The sequence below is a fragment of the Typopeltis vanoorti genome, chromosome 11 (genome assembly GCF_054136105.1).
Source record: "Typopeltis vanoorti isolate ZY-2024b chromosome 11, IOZ_Tvanoo_1.0, whole genome shotgun sequence".
NCBI lineage: Eukaryota > Metazoa > Arthropoda > Arachnida > Uropygi > Thelyphonidae > Typopeltis > Typopeltis vanoorti.
In genome coordinates, this window is record NC_143559.1 from 122,839,920 (window position 1) to 122,858,133 (window position 18,214).

An 18,214-nucleotide genomic window follows, 5' to 3' on the forward strand; every position below is an offset into this window, starting at 1 on the left:
CAAAGCTTTTCCAAGGTGGCACTGTGACATATGGCTGGCTGTTGGTTTAGTGCTGTAAACTTATGTTTTTAGTGAAGCATTCTTGTTGTGGAGTTTGTTTATTTTTAATATATATTATGATATTTAGGTTAAACATGGTATGTAGTTTTGTGCAAATGTCTATTGGTTTTGTATGAATTGAATGTGCGAGTAGCTAAGCCTAGGCCTAACTCATTTCAATAGGAGTATTTACAGTAATGTGTGTGAAATATATTATGTAACTGCTATAGAAATTCTGTTGATGGTATTGTGCAGCACAATCTGGCTAAAGGAATCCCAATATAAATGTTATTTTAATGTAAGTTCAGTACTAAATATGATGACAAGATCACAGAAAATTTATCAGAAAGGGCATAATCATAAGAAACATATATTAACTGCTTTGGATAATTTATTTGCTAACAAAAGCCTGGTTGATGTATCATTAATGTGTAAGGAAATGATCCTTAAGGCTCATAAAGTAGTTCTATCTGGCAGTTATTTTCTCTATAGCTTATTTTTTAGAGAACTCAAGTAAACTTTCTGTTGTGACATTTAGTGATATGAAGTTTAATTACTTAAAGTGGATGGTTCAATATATTTACCATGGTAAAGTTAATATTTCATGGGATATGCTTCTGTTATTGTTAAAGGCTGGAGTAGTTAAAAATTAAAGATTTTTTTGGAAGTTGCTAGTAAGTACTATGATACTATAGAAGGCACACAGCAGAAAGCTTCAGGTAATGATCATAAGGAAGCAGGAAAACTGAACATGAATACTCATATTGTGTCTGGCAGAAGAAAGCAGCAGTCAACTACAGAGATACAGATAAGTAAGAGTCGATGAAGGAAATCAGCAAAAATATCTGTGACAGACTTAGATCACAATGTTATAATACCATCAGGAACTGAACCAACTAATTCATTGTCTGATATGATGTTAGACAGAAGTTGTCACAAGCTAAGCATCTGGAAACACTGGTCACCATTCCAATTAGTAGATTAAAGCTAGGTGAATATTTGAAAACATCATTTAACAATCAAGTGACAGTGTCATAGGTGAACTGGTATCATTAAGAAGTCAAATGTGCCTAGTAAGTATGGTCATCTACATCAATTTTCAAGCATTTCTGACTTGGTTGCTGAAGACCAACTGTCAGGTGAAGCTATACTTACCAGTGTATTGTCCCTTCCAGTTTCTGATGCTTCAGTCAATACTCATCTTCCACTCAAAACTTTGGATCCTGATGACAATATCCTTTATTTTATAGTTTTGAAAACCATCAGAATCTACTATTTCTTCTGTAATTAAAATGCAAGCCAGTCCAGATTACTTAATATCTTTATCATCCTATTTATCTATGATATCACCTCCTGCACCTGATGCCAAGTTTGCAAAAAAAATTATGTAGACTATTTCGCATATTCTAATGTATCTACTGTTTTTCCTGTTTTATTTGACTCAAACACTGAAACATTTGTGAGATATATGATGATACATCTGTTTTGTCTACTGTTTCAAGTTTAAGTCAGCATGAAGACTTCACAGTTAAGTGCAATCAATCTCATAGAAAGCATGCCTTCTTTATTCAACCATATCCAAATGTAACTGATAGAGGCATGTTGAGTAAATTGTGTGTACAGGTCCTGGGACAAAAGAACACTGACATTTTTCAGTGACTGAAATATATTTCATAATTTTGAAATTTTTACCAATTTAAATAACTTACCTTATAGCACTCCAATATGGTCTGATATCTTTTATAGAATAGAAAGGATGGGGAGGATTTTCAGTGAATGAGAATTATAGCTTATTTAGTAACAGATTAAGTGTGTGCGTGCGTGCATGGAATGAAAAATGCAGACATACATATATAAAAATTGCTGAACTATGTACAAAAGAATGTGAGAGAACAGGGACAAAAACAAGTAGCAATGAGTGCAAAGGGTGTGAAATTAAAAGATGAAAAAAAAAAAAAAAAAAGATACAGTGCTGCATGGGGATTCTATAATTAGGGGTGTGAAAGATGATAGAGTCATTAAAGCATGTTATCCAGGATCAAAGATATAACTGGGGCTGTGAAGTTGAAGAGATAGAGTGAGTGAGATTATTGTAGTAGTGGGAATGAATGATCTAGGTAGTGAAAGATTTTCTGTGAGACAGGATTTGAAACTTGATGATAGCAGTGAATGCGAAGAGTGAGAGTGGAAAGATCATGAGTGTGCCACCAAGATTTGACAGTGATGAATTAAACAGAAGTGCGATTATAGCAAATGATCTAATGTCGAGATTGTATAAAAACTTTTGTAAAGAAATGAATGTGAATATTCATTGTATGAATATCTGGGATGAGTTTGATAAAAGGAAGGATTTTTTTTAAGAATGATGGTCTGCACTTAAACGGACTGGTGCATAACATATAGAATTTATTGATAAGGAATAGAATAAATTTCCCATCAAAAATGGGAAAATGAGATTTGCTAGGAAAGCAGGTGATAGTCAGCTATTAATAGTACTAAGATCAGTAATCTTTGTGAATGTGGGATTATATATTGTCAGAAAGTAAACTGTGCACAAAGTGGGCTTATTCACACATAGGAAGGTTATGGAATTAAGGGAATATTGCAGTTTATGTATACTAACTCCAGAAGTATTCAAAATAAGTGCAAGGAATTTTTAGTTATTAGTTAGTACAACTTGACCAAAAATTATAGGAATTAGTGAAATTGGTTGACTAAGGATGATATAGTCATAGGGATAGCATGTAAGGGCTACAGTATTTTCAGTGAGGACAGAGAAGACTGAATGGGAGGAGGGGTTTTGCTAATGATAGCAGAAGAATTGAAGACAAAAAGAGTAGAAGTGCCTCAAGAGGATATACATGCAGAGAATATTCAATTCTAGACTATCTAGTGTGAGATAGAGATCAATGAGATGAAATATATAATTGTTGCTGCTATAATCCAGGGAAAATAAGGCAGAATGTAGATGGTATGCAATGAAAATTTGCATGATGAATGTAGGTTGAGTAATTATTATGGGAAATTTTAACTATAGGGACATAGATTGGGAAAAGGAATGATCACAAGGAGGGAAGGAAATTAAGAGTAATACCTGAGACAGCATGTTGTAGAGGGGACAAGAGGTATGAGAGTGTTGGATCTGGTCAGAGCATCAGAATACATATCAATAACCAATTTAGCCATACTGTCTCCACTTGGGGAAATCGATCATGTGGTCTTGACCTAGGAGATTCTCAGACATGCAGAATTTTCCATTAAGAAAGGATACATGTGGAATTACAAAGCTGGAGATTATGAAAAGCTGAGAAGTCAGTTTTCAGCAGTGCCATTGGATGAGAATTTGGAGAGGAGTGATGCTAATGGTACATGGAAGGTTGTCAAGGGGCGTGTAAGGAAAGCAGTATCAGACTGTATATCCAGAGTCAGGAGGATAAATCAAGTAGGAGTAAGATAGATGAATAGTATTATTTATCAGGAGCTAGAGATAAAGAGGCAGTCGTGGAGAGAGTATAAAGGTGGCCAGCATACCAATGGGCAGTACAAGGTATAGATGTTAATTATTTATTAGTTACTTATTTTGCGATGTAGACTTGTGCCACTTGTAATTGTCTTTGTTTTCTAGTTACTCTTATGTTTAATGAACCCTTCTCCCCCCTTACATTGATATCTGTATTCTGTGTCTGCTTGAGCTTATGTTAAATTCCTTTGGAAATGGTAACCTCTATCTTTGCCTAAAATGTTCTAATCTCAAAACTCACGTCTGATACTTTAACTTGACCTCAGCCACTTAACTTACACCCCCCCCCCCCAACATCGTAAGGTATACCCTTATATGTGCTAATGTCGTAAAATAAGGAAAAAAATCTCTAGTTAAGGGCAAATCTTCAATTTAGATTGCTAATGCTCATGTTTAATAGTCCTTGAAAAATTTATATTAGTTAACGACTGCACCATCAAGGACTATGTAAATTTAAAATTCTTTACAAACATGAGAATTTATCTGCTAAGCACATATAAGAGCCCTCTGTTCATTAATCTCAGCAACTCTGATTTGTACAGTTGTGGCAGTTACTTTACCTTGGTCACAGGTCCGATTAGTTTTTTCGAGACAGTGCATTGGTTAACAAGGATCAGGCAAGCTATTTACAAAACAAAACATCTTTATTTTAACTAAGACAAATATTTTACAAACAGCAATGGGCATATTACTTGTTTGAATCACAATTTATGAAGTAAAGCTAATCACTTGAGAAATTTTAAACAAAAAAATCTCACACCACACTCAACTTATTTATCACGTGAAAGGTCCTTAGCCCACAAAGCCTTGCATTCAATTTTATAAAATTAAGACAAATTATATGTAACACTTTCTATGTGTTAGTTAACACAAGCAATATACAAAATTATACCTTGGGAAGTTTGCTGGTAGGTAACTCCAATGCAAAGGAGGAGTCAGGAGAGACCGTATTCAAAGGAACCCTCCGAGATGATGCTCAGCTTTCTAACTTCTTTGCTACGTACTACAATTGATAAAACAGGACTAGCACTGATTATCTACACAAACAATCTTGGACATTAACATAGAGCAATCTATTTACTCAGTATCTTGTAAAGTCCTAGGGTTTTCGAGGGGTATGGGTGAGTTCTGCTGATTCTTTCCTCATTCTTGCGAAACGGTTGCGATCAGGTACTATTCGACGGTTGTCGTCTTGCAAGTTCTCTCCCTTGGAAAAGTAATATAGTTCTTCAGCGATGTTAGGAACTGCCCTGGTTTCAGCATATCGGCATACACGTGAGTTGGTACTTTCATCGAACATCTCAGAAGGTTCCTTTAAATATGGCCTCTCCTGACTCCTCCCTTGCACTGGGGTTAACTACCAGCAAACTTCCCAAGATCTACTGGACGACTCCCTACTCTTCTCCTCCCAAGACTCCAGAAAATTCGAAAGAAAAAAAAAAAAAAGTCTCTTTGCCCGCAAATCACGGCCTTTTTATATTATTCAACGTCCCTTGTCTTACCATCCAAACTTCCGGGATTTTTCAGAAGTGCCCTGACGTCACCAAAGCTTAGTTTAGGTCTTGGCAGGAAAACTCCTATATTTCAGTGACCTTAGAGATTATTGTTCACCTCCAGTTCACTAGTATAATCCTGTCTAATCCATTTAGTTACATATACTTGAAGTTTTATATTCAGTTATTTTCACAATATAACACGAAGTTTAATACATTAAAGAAGGTTATATACACTTCTAATTTCATATATTTTATGACCTATGTAAAATCAATATAGGTGAAAAAATTTTTTCTTTATTTCACCATGAGAGATTTTACAAAGGTACAGGCAAGGAGGGTGACCTGTATGATAAGGCCAAAGCTAAGAATGAGAGGAAGCTAGCTGATTAATCCAAAAGAAATCCTAAGCAGTTCTTTTGCTATGTAGCAAGTAACATACTTAGCCAAAGCTACGTATGAGAGGAAGCTAGCTGATGAATCCAAAAGAAATCCTAAGCAGTTCTTTTGCTATGTGGCAAGTAACAAGAGGAATGACTATGGACGATGACTTTTAAAAGTGTTGCTGGTAGGAAAGTAAGAAGCAAATCAAATAGTTGAGCTACCAAGTGATCATTTTGCAAAGGTGTACCATCTTGGTTGAGACACTGCAAAGCCGGATGTATCACTGACTGATGTGAGAACAGAGACGGAAAAAAATAGAGGTACTTAGTATATTACAGAACCTTAATGAGAACACTGAGATAGGATTAGATGGCATATCGGCCCATGTGTTACGAGAATGTGCAAGCGAACTGGCACATCCTCTGATCAAGCTGTTTAATTTAAGCCTCAGTTCTGGTAAGGTTTCAATAGAGTGCAAAGGGGGAGGAAAATAATTCATTGCATAAAGGAGGCTCCAAGACACCAGTAGCAAATTATAGGCCAATCATACATTAGGAGTGGTGGTTAAGGTTTTGGAGAAGTGATATAAATCAAAATTTAAGACTGGGTAGACAAAAATATGATACTTAATAATGAGTAACATGGTTTTCTGAGGATGGCAGGTCTCGCCCTAGTAATTTACTTACTTGCTATAAAAAGTAACAGTGGAGTTCAGTGATATTGCTGGACTTTGCAAAGGCATTTAACAGGATTCCACATGGAACTCTGTCACATAAATTCTTCCTTATAAGTTCTTTCCGAATATATCCTCATTTTTAACATGATACTGCCATCGATACCATCTGTTCACTCCCATAATCTTATTCTATAATTCCAAAATTTCATATCTGTGGTCTCCAGTCTTTGATCAAGTGTTTCATTTCTAACCCAGCTCTCAGATCCATAAGTTAAAATTGGTTCGAACACTGTCTTGTATATACAGCTGATTTGGTGTTTTGACTAATTTCTTTCTTATTCCATATAAATTTATTCAGCTGATTTCCAATCATATTTATTAATTCTGTTGTATATTTCCATATTTAATTTGCCATCTCTAAAATTGTTCCTAAATAGCTGAAATGCTTTACTTGTTCTATAGATTCTCCATTCAGGATACAGTTGATGTTTTCAATGTTTCTGCCTATTTTCATTGTCTTTGTTGCAAAATGATGGATGACAAGACATTATTAATAGAAATCTCAAGGGAGTCGGGGACTCATCAAGGCAGGCTGCATACTACCCACACCAGTTTTCATACATGTTCTTGAATTCATTCACACTACTTGCATGCACAACATCCAATGACAATCATTCCAATCACACACCACTCTATCAGAGAAAAATCAAGCTCTCACCTGCTTCCTGACAGCATTCATTCTCAACTTTCAAGGATGGCATCTCATCCTTTCTCCACTCCACTCTACTCTACATAATGAAAAAATTCCATCTACTTGTAATTGTATAGCCCTTTCTGAAGTTTGTAAGTCTCAACCATATATATCACTTCTCCTGCTCCTGTTTGCTAGTGTCTGCATTCTACAAATTGTAGAATGCTGTTTCATAATCAGCATTCTACAATTTTCAGATAATTTTTAATGCTCTCCTTTGTACTCTCTCTCTCTCCCCACCATATCAGAATCACCACAAAAACCAGGAGACCAATCCGGTGCACAATAGTCCAAGTAAGGTCTTATCAAGGCCTTGTAAAGAGGCCAAATGACTTCATTATCTTCGCACGTCAAAGTTTGTTTCAGCACTACAATTATCCTCCGAAATGTATTTGCAAATACAACTTGGAAGAGTGTAAAGACATACGTTACCTGCATGCTTTTTTTGTATACTCTTGTTTTGTAGTCTATGGGAAACAGTTGGACAATTTACAGATCTCTGTTCTTATCTAGCACCTTGCTTTTGCAGACATCTTTGCACATGCTTGAGAGGTCTGAAATGGACAAACTCAAAATCATTCTCTTCACATAATCATGTCCATTCCCATCATTAACACAGTTAAATAACATTATTTAACCAAGAAAGTTGGCAGTAACACTCAAGGAATTAATGGTCTATCTTCCTCCTATAAAACATGCAGTACTTTATTAACATGGCTCAACATGGCAGATGTCTTAGCTTTGATATCACTTCCTCTCAATAACAAATTTTTGCATGTAGTATTTTGAACAAGCAGCTCTTCACTCTCCTCACTTTTAAAACAAAAATATGGCTCAGATATGTGAATGATGTGTTCATTATCTGCCACATGGTTAACCATTGATACTTTCCTCTTGTCCCCTCAGGTAGAGATAACAAATTGAAGGTTGAGAACTTTGTGTGACATGTCTTTGCTGAGTTCTGGAAAAGTAGAGATGACTTGTGTTCTCTTCTCTCCTTCCCATCCACTCTAGGATCTTTTGTCTCTTCTCTCTCTCTTTCTCTGAAAAGTACACTTCCAAAACCTCAACAGAGGTTCTTTATTCTGAATTATTTCCTTCTTCCTAGATTCTAGCATGTCTTAGGTAAGTCTCTCTCAGTACTGTTCCATATGATTGTTTGCTCAGCAGTCCATTCCTGGTTATATCTTGGGAAATATTCCAAAATCAAAGTATCTTTGGAAGAGATGAAGCCTTCTATTTTTGCATCCTGGATGAACTTGACCTGATATTGCTTATGATTTCATAGGATTCCCTATTATCATTGATGAAATGAAAGAGATTATAAATTAACTAACAACAAACTCTTCAAGGCTTTCCTGTCTGAATAAGACAAAATATTAAAGGAATGGACTGATCAAACTGAACTTGGCTGAGATGATGACCGAGAAAAATCTCTCACAGCTGGGAAATATTAAGTGGGATCAAGAATGAATAAGTATGCTACAGCTTCAGCTCACATTCATGAGCACATTGAAAGGTGAATGAAGTGGACAAATATTTCTTTCAAAAGAGACTTCTTACCAGAAATTTTATAAAGAATTTTAGAAGAAAGCTAATACCTCATTCTTCAAAAATTAAATTTTATCATCATCATCATCAAATTCCTGCCATGTACCCTCAAGGATACATGGCAGGAATTTGATGGATATGATAGTACTACATGAAAAAATTATATCATTACTAACTTCCTATCTACAATTTTCCTCCAAATCAGTCTGTTACTTGTCAAGACTCCAACATTATCAGATCTTATATTTCTATCATCTAAGGCACTTCGTACCGTATCAATCCACCTATATCTTGGTCTTCCTCTGGGTCATTTTGCTGCCAACCTGGCAGAGAACATTTGTTTTGCTAATCTTTCCTCGCCCATTCTGTTTAGGTGACCATACCACCTGAGATTAGCTCTGCTAACGCATTCCTGGATGCTGACAAGTCAAGTTCTTTCCTAATATCCTCGTTTTTAATATGATATTGACATTGATCTCATCTGTTCACGCCTATAATCTTTCTCAGAACTCTCATATCTGCGGTCTCTAGTCTTTGGTCAAGTGTTTTACTTCTGACCCAGCTCTCAGATCCATAAGTTAAAACTGGTTTGAACATTGTCTTGTATACAGCTAATTTAGTGTTCCGACTAATTTCTCTCTTATTCCATATGAATTTATTCAATTGACTTCCCACCATACCAGCTTTGCTGATTCTGTTGTCTATTTCCATATTTAATTTACCATCTTCACTAAAAATTGTGCCTAAGTAGCTGAAATGTTTCACTTATTCTACAGGTTCTCCATTCACAACACAGTTGACATTTTCAATGATTCTGCCTATTTTCATTGTCTTTGTCTTTTTATTGCTGACCTTCATACCATATCTATTACAACAGCTATTCAATTTAGTAAGAGAATCTTGCAGACTTGTAGCGGATTTATATAGAAGTATAACATCATCCGCATAAAGCAAACAGGTGAAATTAACATCTCCAATTTTGTTATCATGTTTAATACCACTTTCCTTTATAATGTGATCCATATAGATTATGAATAACAGAGGGGATAATGTACATCCTTGTCTCACACCAGATTTAACATTAAACCATCTTCCCGTACTTCCTTCAATTCTAACTGCTGACTTACAACTCAAATAAAGACTAAGTATTGCTTGATATAATGCCTCATTGACACCATATAACTGCAGCGTATTGAATAGCTTCTCTCTTGGCACCTTGTCATATGCCTTTTCCAAATTGACAAAATTTAAATACAGATCTTTGTTATATTCCCATGCTTTCTCGACTATTTGTCGTAAAGTGAAGATCTGATCCTGACAGCCTCTGTTTGGCCTGAATCCAGCTTGTTCTTCACCAAGCTTTTCTTCCACAATTCTTCTCAAATGTTTCTCAAGTATACTTGCATAGATCTTACCAGGAACACTCAGTAGGGAAATACCTCTGTAATTCTCACATTCAGTTTTATTTCCCTTTTTATATATGGGTACTATGAGAGCTCTACTCCAATCATCGGGAATTCGTCCCTCTGTCCAGGCTTTCTGAACTATGCAGTGCAGCCCCTGTAAGACTTTTATGCCACCATACTTCAGTATTTCTGGTCGAATATCATCTACTCCAGCTGCCTTTCCACATTTCAAGCCTTTGATGGCTTTTTCTACTTCAAGTATGGATATGTATTCCTGCCTACATGCCTGGTCAGTGTTTTTTACCACTGTGTTGTCATCACTGCTTACTTTATTTAGCAGTTTTTTAAAGTAATTACTCCATACTTCAAGGATATCTTTTATTTCAGTTTTCATGTCACCTTTATCATCTCTAACTCCTTTTACAGCACACTTTCCTCCATTCCTAAGCTTCTTCAACAGCCTCCAGAATATTTTGCCACCTTCTTGATATTTATTTTCTATATTCTTGTCAAAGTCCTCCCATGACTTTTGTTTAGCTAGTTTTACACAGTGAGCATTCTTGCATTTGTCTCTATATTCTCTAAGAGCACAAGCTGACTTATTTGACAGGAACTTTTGATATGCTTTCTTCTTTTCCTACACTGCCTCTTTAACTTCTTGAGTCCACCAGGGAGTTCTGATTTTTTTTTATCCTTGCAGACAACCTCACCACATGCCTCTCTGGCAGACTCAATCAATGTTTTCTTCAGAGTTTGCCACTGAATCTCCAAGTTTTGATTCCTGTTCTGAAACTATTTCATTTTTTCTTCAATAATCTTTTTGTATTTTAGTCTACAATTCACATCTGAGAGCTGCTCATCTTTTATTCGCTTTAAAACTTTTTTTACATGTTATTCTTTTCAATATGACATTCAATTTTATCCTGCTCAAGACTAAATAGTGATCACTTCCAATTTCAAATCCTCTATACACTCTGGTGTCCTGCACCAGGGAGAAAACATCACTATCAACAATAGAATAATCAATGAGGTTTTCTTATTCCTAGCCTCTTCTCTCCATGTGAATTTGTGCACATTTTATGTTGGAACATGATGTTAGTAATAACCAGTCCATGTCCTGAGTAGAAATCCAACAGATATTTGCCATTATTATTAGCTTTGCTCTTTTCTCCAAATTTTCCCAAAATATTTTTGTATGTCTCACAATCATTTCCTACTCTGCTATTTAGATCCCCAACAAGGACCAACTTTTCATTTTTCATTGTGTCAGTTGCTTTTTCTAAAGCCTCAAAAAATTCCTCCACTTCTACCTTAGTAGAACCTTCTGTGTTACCATAGGCACAAATAAGTCTCATTGTCCAGTTCCCCATTCTCATATTTGCCCACATTACTCTACTTGAGACTGACTGTCATTCAAGAAGATTAGCCTCGTATTTTGTGTTGAATACTATGGCTACTCCTTCTTTTCCTTGATTGTCATTGCCTGAATATAACATTCTGTACTTATTGCTCAGAAAGATCTCACCAGTTTTGGTCTTTTTTGTTTCAGTCACCCCTATTATGTCGATCTGGTACTTATCTAATTCCTCAGCTAGCTCCATTTCTTTGCCATTCAGGCTACTTACGTTGATAGTACCGATCTTTAACTCTGGTGATGTTGAGTTGAGGTTTGTTTTCAGATTTTTCCAGTAGCTGACTTTTCGCTGTTCGCCCTGGTTCCCTGGCGAAAACAACGGGGGCCTTGTTTAACCAGGCAACGCCCCAGCCGGCATGAAATTTTGTCATGTTGTACCATCATTTTTTATTTTGGTTTAACCAATAAGAATACAATTTGGTCGGCTAAATCCCAAATTGCCAGTCCATCCTCGATCGTTCAGTATCCATGTAGATACCCAACAGGGTGCACCACGAGAAGGTGAGGATTGGACATTAGATCAGAAGCCTTGGTCGGTTCTCCGCATTCCTTTAAAGGCTATGTGGAGGTCTCCTCTCAGTTATACAGCTTTGACTCTTAAGCACCCATCATTTTAAAACAATTACTTTTATTCAATAACAGGCTTTAATTTTTATATAGTACTATATTATGTATAATATAGTACTATATTAGATAGGAGGAGAGTGTCTCCTCCTTGTTGCACTTGAAGACTGGAATGGCTGGGTTAGCAGATGACCAAAATTTAATTCAACAATGGTAATGAAGGCATGACAGCAAACTATGTGATATAGTTTAGGCACACTCCAAGACAAAACAGAGATCTGGCCAGTCACCGTGGAAGAGATGGGAACCTCACCATGTAACCTTCCGTAGTAAATCATGAAACAGAGAACCATGTTGAATTTAAGCAATAGAGACAAGGTTGAACCTTCTGCAACTTTTGTCTCTTGGAAATATTACAGGGAAGAAGAGAAAGAAACTCGGGAATGTAATATGGATACTATGAAAATAGCATATGATGTAGACACCTTAAACCCTCCAGGGAGGGTATCTCCTGATCCTTCACTTCTGAAAACCAAGAATCTTCTTTTAAGACTTGGACTTGGAATGTAAGGACCTTATATGAAGCTGAGAAGTTAGATAAAATTATACAAGAACTTGAAGCAATAAAAATTGGCATTGCTGGTATCAGTGAAGTCAAATGGACTAATAGTGGAAAAATAAACAGAACGAGCCATTCAATTATATACTCATGTGGAGGCAGTCACAAGAATGGAGTAGCATTTGTACTAAAAAAAAGATTGTGCAATCCTTACTTGCATTTTGGCCCATAAGCGACAGGATAATTGCATTAAAAATTGCAGCTCAACACACTAAACAATGCTGAATCAGATGACATAACTATTGTTATGGGAGATCTAAATGCTAAAGTAGGCTCAGAAAAGATCTCTTCCTGCATGGGAAACTAGGGCCTGGGACACAGAAATCCAAGAGGAGAAATATTAATACAGTTCTGTGAAGAAAACAATCAGGTAATAGCAAATACTTTATATAGCCACCCTCCTAGAAGACTTTACACATGGAAAAGTCCCGGAGACAGCTGTAGGAACTAGATCGACTATATAATGATTAAAAAAAAAAAAAGATTCTGGAATAACATCTTATAAGCCAAAACATACCCAGGCGCTGATATTGGATCAGACCACAACCCTGTGGTCATTAAAGTAGCAATAAAATTGAAGAAAACAATGAAACCTCTAAACATAGAAAAATATGATCTTGGCTCCCTTAAAAATCAAGAAATACAAGATAAATTTTTAAAGGAACTGGCATGATCCACTGATGTTAACGTTCCTGATCCCACTAAGTATCATTTCCCTAAAGATGAGATGGAAGATAGATGGCAGAAAGTTCAAGAGGGCATAAAAAAGGCAGTAAAACAAACAATTCCCAAATTTGAGAAGAAAATGAGTAAATCCTGGATGAATGACAAGATACTGAAAATGATGGAGGAAAGAAAGAAACACAAAAATTGTCCTGAATACAAGAACTTAAACAAGGAGATCAGGAAAGAATGTAGGACTGCAAAAGAACTATGGCTCAACAACAAATGCAAGGAAATTGAACTTTTGAACAAAAAAGCACAAAACCAGAGAACTTCATGAAAATGTTAGGGAGCTAACTAACAAATCTCGCAAAAGGGTAGGCTCTCATTGCATTGAAGATACCAGTGGAAACATCCTAATGGAGAAAGACAAAATAATTTTTTGTCTTTATTTTTTTCTTCTTCCAGGGTGTTGGTAGTTTAAGTGTGTTAGGAAGGAGAGGAGTGCATCGGAGCCATGTGGCCAAATAGCGAACACATCATCAACATAGCGAAGCCATATGGTTGGTTTTTGTGGGGCAGAGTTTAAGGCTTTCTCTTCAAAAGTCTCCATATAAAAGTTGGCCAAGGGTGGGGGGGGGGGGGTGGAGAACCCATGGCTGTCCCCTGTATTTGTTTGTAGAATTTTCCTTGACAAACAAAATAGCCTGGATTCATTGTGAACTGAAATAGGGTTGTGATATCCCGCCGTGAGCATGGATGTTTGTGATTGTCTGTAAAAATACTAGTGGTGGTGGACGGTAGATGGCACTGGTGTGGCAGTTCATTGTAGTTGGTGGAGACAGAGAGCTGTAGAGTAGATGCCCTCCCTCGATGAGTCTTTGGACTCCCTGGAGGTGTCATGTAATAATATCGGGAGGAAATTTAGCTTGGATTAGCTCTAAGGATTCTTTGAGTGGGACATTTGTGAATAGGGAGGAGACATCAGAATTATTAAAATGTATCATTATGTATCATATCATAATATGATACAATGATAAAAAACATTATGATACAAACTGAATGCGGGATACGACACCTTCCAAACCAAGTAGCCAATGATATTAGACTGGATGTGGCTTGTGTTCTGACCAAAGCAAAATCACCAAAAACTAACATGCCCAATAAGGAAATTAAATCTCTGCAAGAATTAAAGAAAAACAAGGAAATAATAATCACCAAAGCGGATAAAGGGAATGCCACTGTATTACTTAACCAAAAGGATTACACAGGTAAGCTTAATGTTCTATTGTTAAGTCGGGCTACTTACCTCCCTATTGAGTACAATCCCATCCACTTACAAACTTCTTGGCCTGTAGAAGTCACTAACAAGTTAAAACCATTTAGCTCCCCCCCCCCTCGTATATATGGACTCCCAAAAATACATAAAGAAAATGTGCCATTATGTCCCATAGTGGATGGCACTTATTTCCCCACACACAAACTAGGTATAGTGTGTGAGTATAGTGTAGTTGCCAGTATAGTGTGCGAGGGCTTTGGCCAAATGTTCTAGCTAAACATTTGGCCAAAGCCCTCACACCCTATACTAGCAACATACCTTCACACATAAAAAACTCAGCCCACTTCAAAGCCAGCATAGAAAACCTTACACTCAAACACACTGACATAATGGTCAGTTTTGATGTCTCCTCCCTATTCACAAATGTCCCACTCAAAGAATCCTTAGGGCTAATCCAAGCCCTATTTCAGTTCACAATGAACTCAGGCTATTTTGTTTGGCAAGGAAAATTCTACAAACAAATAGGGGGGACAGCCATAGGTTCTCCACTCTCCCCACCCTTGGCCAACTTTTATATGGAGACTTTTGAAGAGAAAGCCTTAAACTCTGCCCCACAAAAACCAACCATATGGCTTTGCTATGTTGATGATGTGTTCGCTATTTGGCCACATGGCTCCGATGTACTCCTCTCCTTCCTAACACACTTAAACCACCAACACCCCAGAATTAAGTTCACCCTGGAAGAAGAAAAAAAACAACAACTGCCTTCCTTTCTTAGCACACTAGTCACCTGCCAGCCTGATGGAACCTTGGTTTTCTCAGTTTATAGAAAACCCACCCATACAGGCAGATACATTCACCAACAATCCCACCCCTTCCCCTCACAACAATATGGAGTCATTAAGACACTACACAACAGGGCTAAACTTATCTGTTCCAATGACAATGCCCTAACCACATTCTCAACACTTTCTTAGCTAATGGCTACCCTTCCCCCTCTTCACAACAAGGATTACTCTAAATCCATCACCATTCCCTATATCTGAGGCATCTCAGAAAAAATTACAAAAATCCTAAAAAAAACATGACTTAACTTCTTGTTACAGACCTTATAAAAAATTGGCATCCCTTATCTGCTCCACTAGAGACCCCCCCCCCTAGACCTACCTGGTGAATACCAAGTCCCTTGCAGTTGTAAGCTGTCCTACTTTGGCCAAACAGGCAGGACAGCTAATATTAGAATTTCTGAACACAAGGACTACATCCGTTTTCACCAATACAGCCACTCTGGTCTTGCAGACCATGCACTGGATACCAGCCATAGAATACAGTAGAAGAAGGCCACGCTAATACACCATAGTAAATTCAAATACGAAAGGCTATTCATGGAATCAGCCTCAGCCCTAAGAAAAATCCAAACCTCAACAAATTTGGTTGCATGAGACTGCCCCAAATTTGGGAAACCTACATCAGAAGACCTTCAGCCCAATCGGCCAAGAATACCAACATTGCCCGCTAGGGGGCACCATCAGGACTTTTAGGAGAAAGAATAGCTTCCTGCTTCGTTCCTTATTTACTGTGTGTTGTGCTTGCGTGCACGTATCTTGTATTTAAGTGTGATAATGGCAACGTGACGTTGCCAAAATATTGGAAGTGTATTAAAATGTATTTTAATGTATATTCTATTGTACGTTGTAATTTCATTAAGCTATTTAGTAAGAATTAAGATATGCAGATGTACTGCTAGCTGAAAATAAAAAGGTCTTCAAAACCTACCAGAAGAGACACTGAAGCTAAGTGAAAAATATGGACTTAATTTCAACTTAAAAAAAACCAAAACAATGCTGTTTTGGTTTTTTTGAAGTTGAAATTAATACCCGATATAAACCAAAAATTTATGTCGGGTATTTTCCCTTTTTCAAGAGAAAAAGGGAAAATACCTGATATAAATATCAGAGGAAATACTTCAGATCAAGTAAAGAGTTATATATATTTGGATCAACTAATTACAGAGAATGGAAAATGTGATAAGGAAATATTAAGAAGAATAGAAATTGCTAGATCAACCTTCATTAGCATGAAAAACATTCTGACCTCAGGTGAAATTCACACAAAAACAAGAATTAGGCTGTCCAAATGCTACGTATGGTCAACACTGCTATATGGAACAGAAACCCGGACAATATCAAAATATTGTGAAAATAAACTAAAAGCCTTTGATATGTGGATCCTCAGAAGAATTCTTTGAGTCCCCATGGACTGCCAAAAAAAAACTAATTTAGAAATATTAGTTGATTGGAGAAGATAGGAATCTGTTGAAAACCATTAAGAAAAGGAAAACCACCTACCTTGGTCACATACTAAGGCATGAATCCCTACAAAAAACACTTCTAGAGGGAATGATACAAGGAAAAAGAAGAAGAGGAAGACAAAAAACAGATTGGATGGGAAATACTGTATTAAGGACTGGACCTTTTTGTCCTGTGAAGAATGCAAAAGAGAAGCACAAAACCATACATGGTGGAAGCTCATGGTAGTCAACCTCCTGGAAGGAGATGACATCTGACAAGACAAGATATTATGTATGTTAATACTGCTTATATTCACAACAATGTGCCAAATGTACCAAAGGATTTTTACTGTTCATACTGTCAGAATTCCATTCTTGAAAAAGATCAGTGATGTTAAAAATGTAATGTGCAAATGAAAGGATATAAGTTAAAAATAGAAGGAACCTAACTGTTTTTTTATAGTCTTATTCTGTACAACATGGATATGCCATTTAGGATATAATTTCAGTTATCACACAACACTTGAAATTCAAGTGTGTGTGTGTGTGTGTGTGTGAGAGAATCTCATGCTTATAAATAGTCAAGGGAAATCTGTGGTTGGATACATTACAGATTTTACATCACACTTGATAAAGCTAAAAATGCAATATGTTCAGAAATACAAATTTCTTACACAACTTTACATTAGTTGTAAAGTTGTAAGGTGTGTAATTCATTGCCTTACATGGGTAATAATCATGAGTAGGGATTTGGTACCACGAACTATGCTAAAATAAAACAATTACCTTTTTAAAATATTGCAGTAAAAAGTTCTTATCACAAAAAATCGTAATATTAAAACAGCCAAAAAAAAAAAAAAAAAAAAAAAAAAAAAAAGATTATGGAGTTATAAAACATACTCGAAGGGACTTACCTATAACGCTCTGTTGGAGCGCTAAGGCTTCACTTGTACATGCCATAGCTTTCAAAGGAGAAGAAGGAATAGAATCTTTGAGATAACTGAAATTTGATGATGGACTTCCTTCAGAAGCACTTTTATTTAAGATATTTTCGGCATTTATAAAGATATCAGGATTGTGCTGAGTAACATATTGAGCAACCTTAAAAAAATGTTTAAATAAATAATGATATATACATTCCTTTACACACACACAATTTGTCAAACTTATGTAAAGTAGTATAAATGGAAACTGAAAAGAAAGATGCTAATCTCAAATTTCAATCATTTATTCGATTGCCTTTGTTTTGCTATTACATGGGATTTCCAAACCAGCAGTAAAGTAATACTGCAGATTAGCCAAAAACAGTACACATAATCAAACTTAACCTTAATTCCTCAACGAAGCTAAAAAAAAGGCTAAGACGTCGTCAGTTTCCTCTCCAGAAAATTGGGGAAAAACTTGCTGAGAATTTATAGTCCTGAAGAACTCAACGTCATCCATTCCTGTACTAGATGGTTGATTCATACTTGTATATTAATTCACAAAATTTCACAAAAAAATTTCTTTCCTTTTTTTTTTTTTTTTGATAACTGCCTGATTCTAATCCAAAACTTGCTCACTTT

The 18,214-nt window shown here is 36.3% G+C and overlaps 1 protein-coding gene across 1 annotated transcript in view; it reads right to left on the reverse strand.

Moving 5' to 3' along the window:
- Positions 1-18,214, reverse strand: part of LOC150102016 (uncharacterized) — a 136,437-nt gene that overhangs the window by 62,291 nt on the left and 55,932 nt on the right. The window contains exon 4 of the mRNA XM_090400187.1: positions 17,564-17,750. Within this exon, the coding sequence (XP_090256313.1) occupies positions 17,564-17,750 (187 nt within the window). The remainder of the gene's footprint in view (positions 1-17,563; positions 17,751-18,214) is intronic.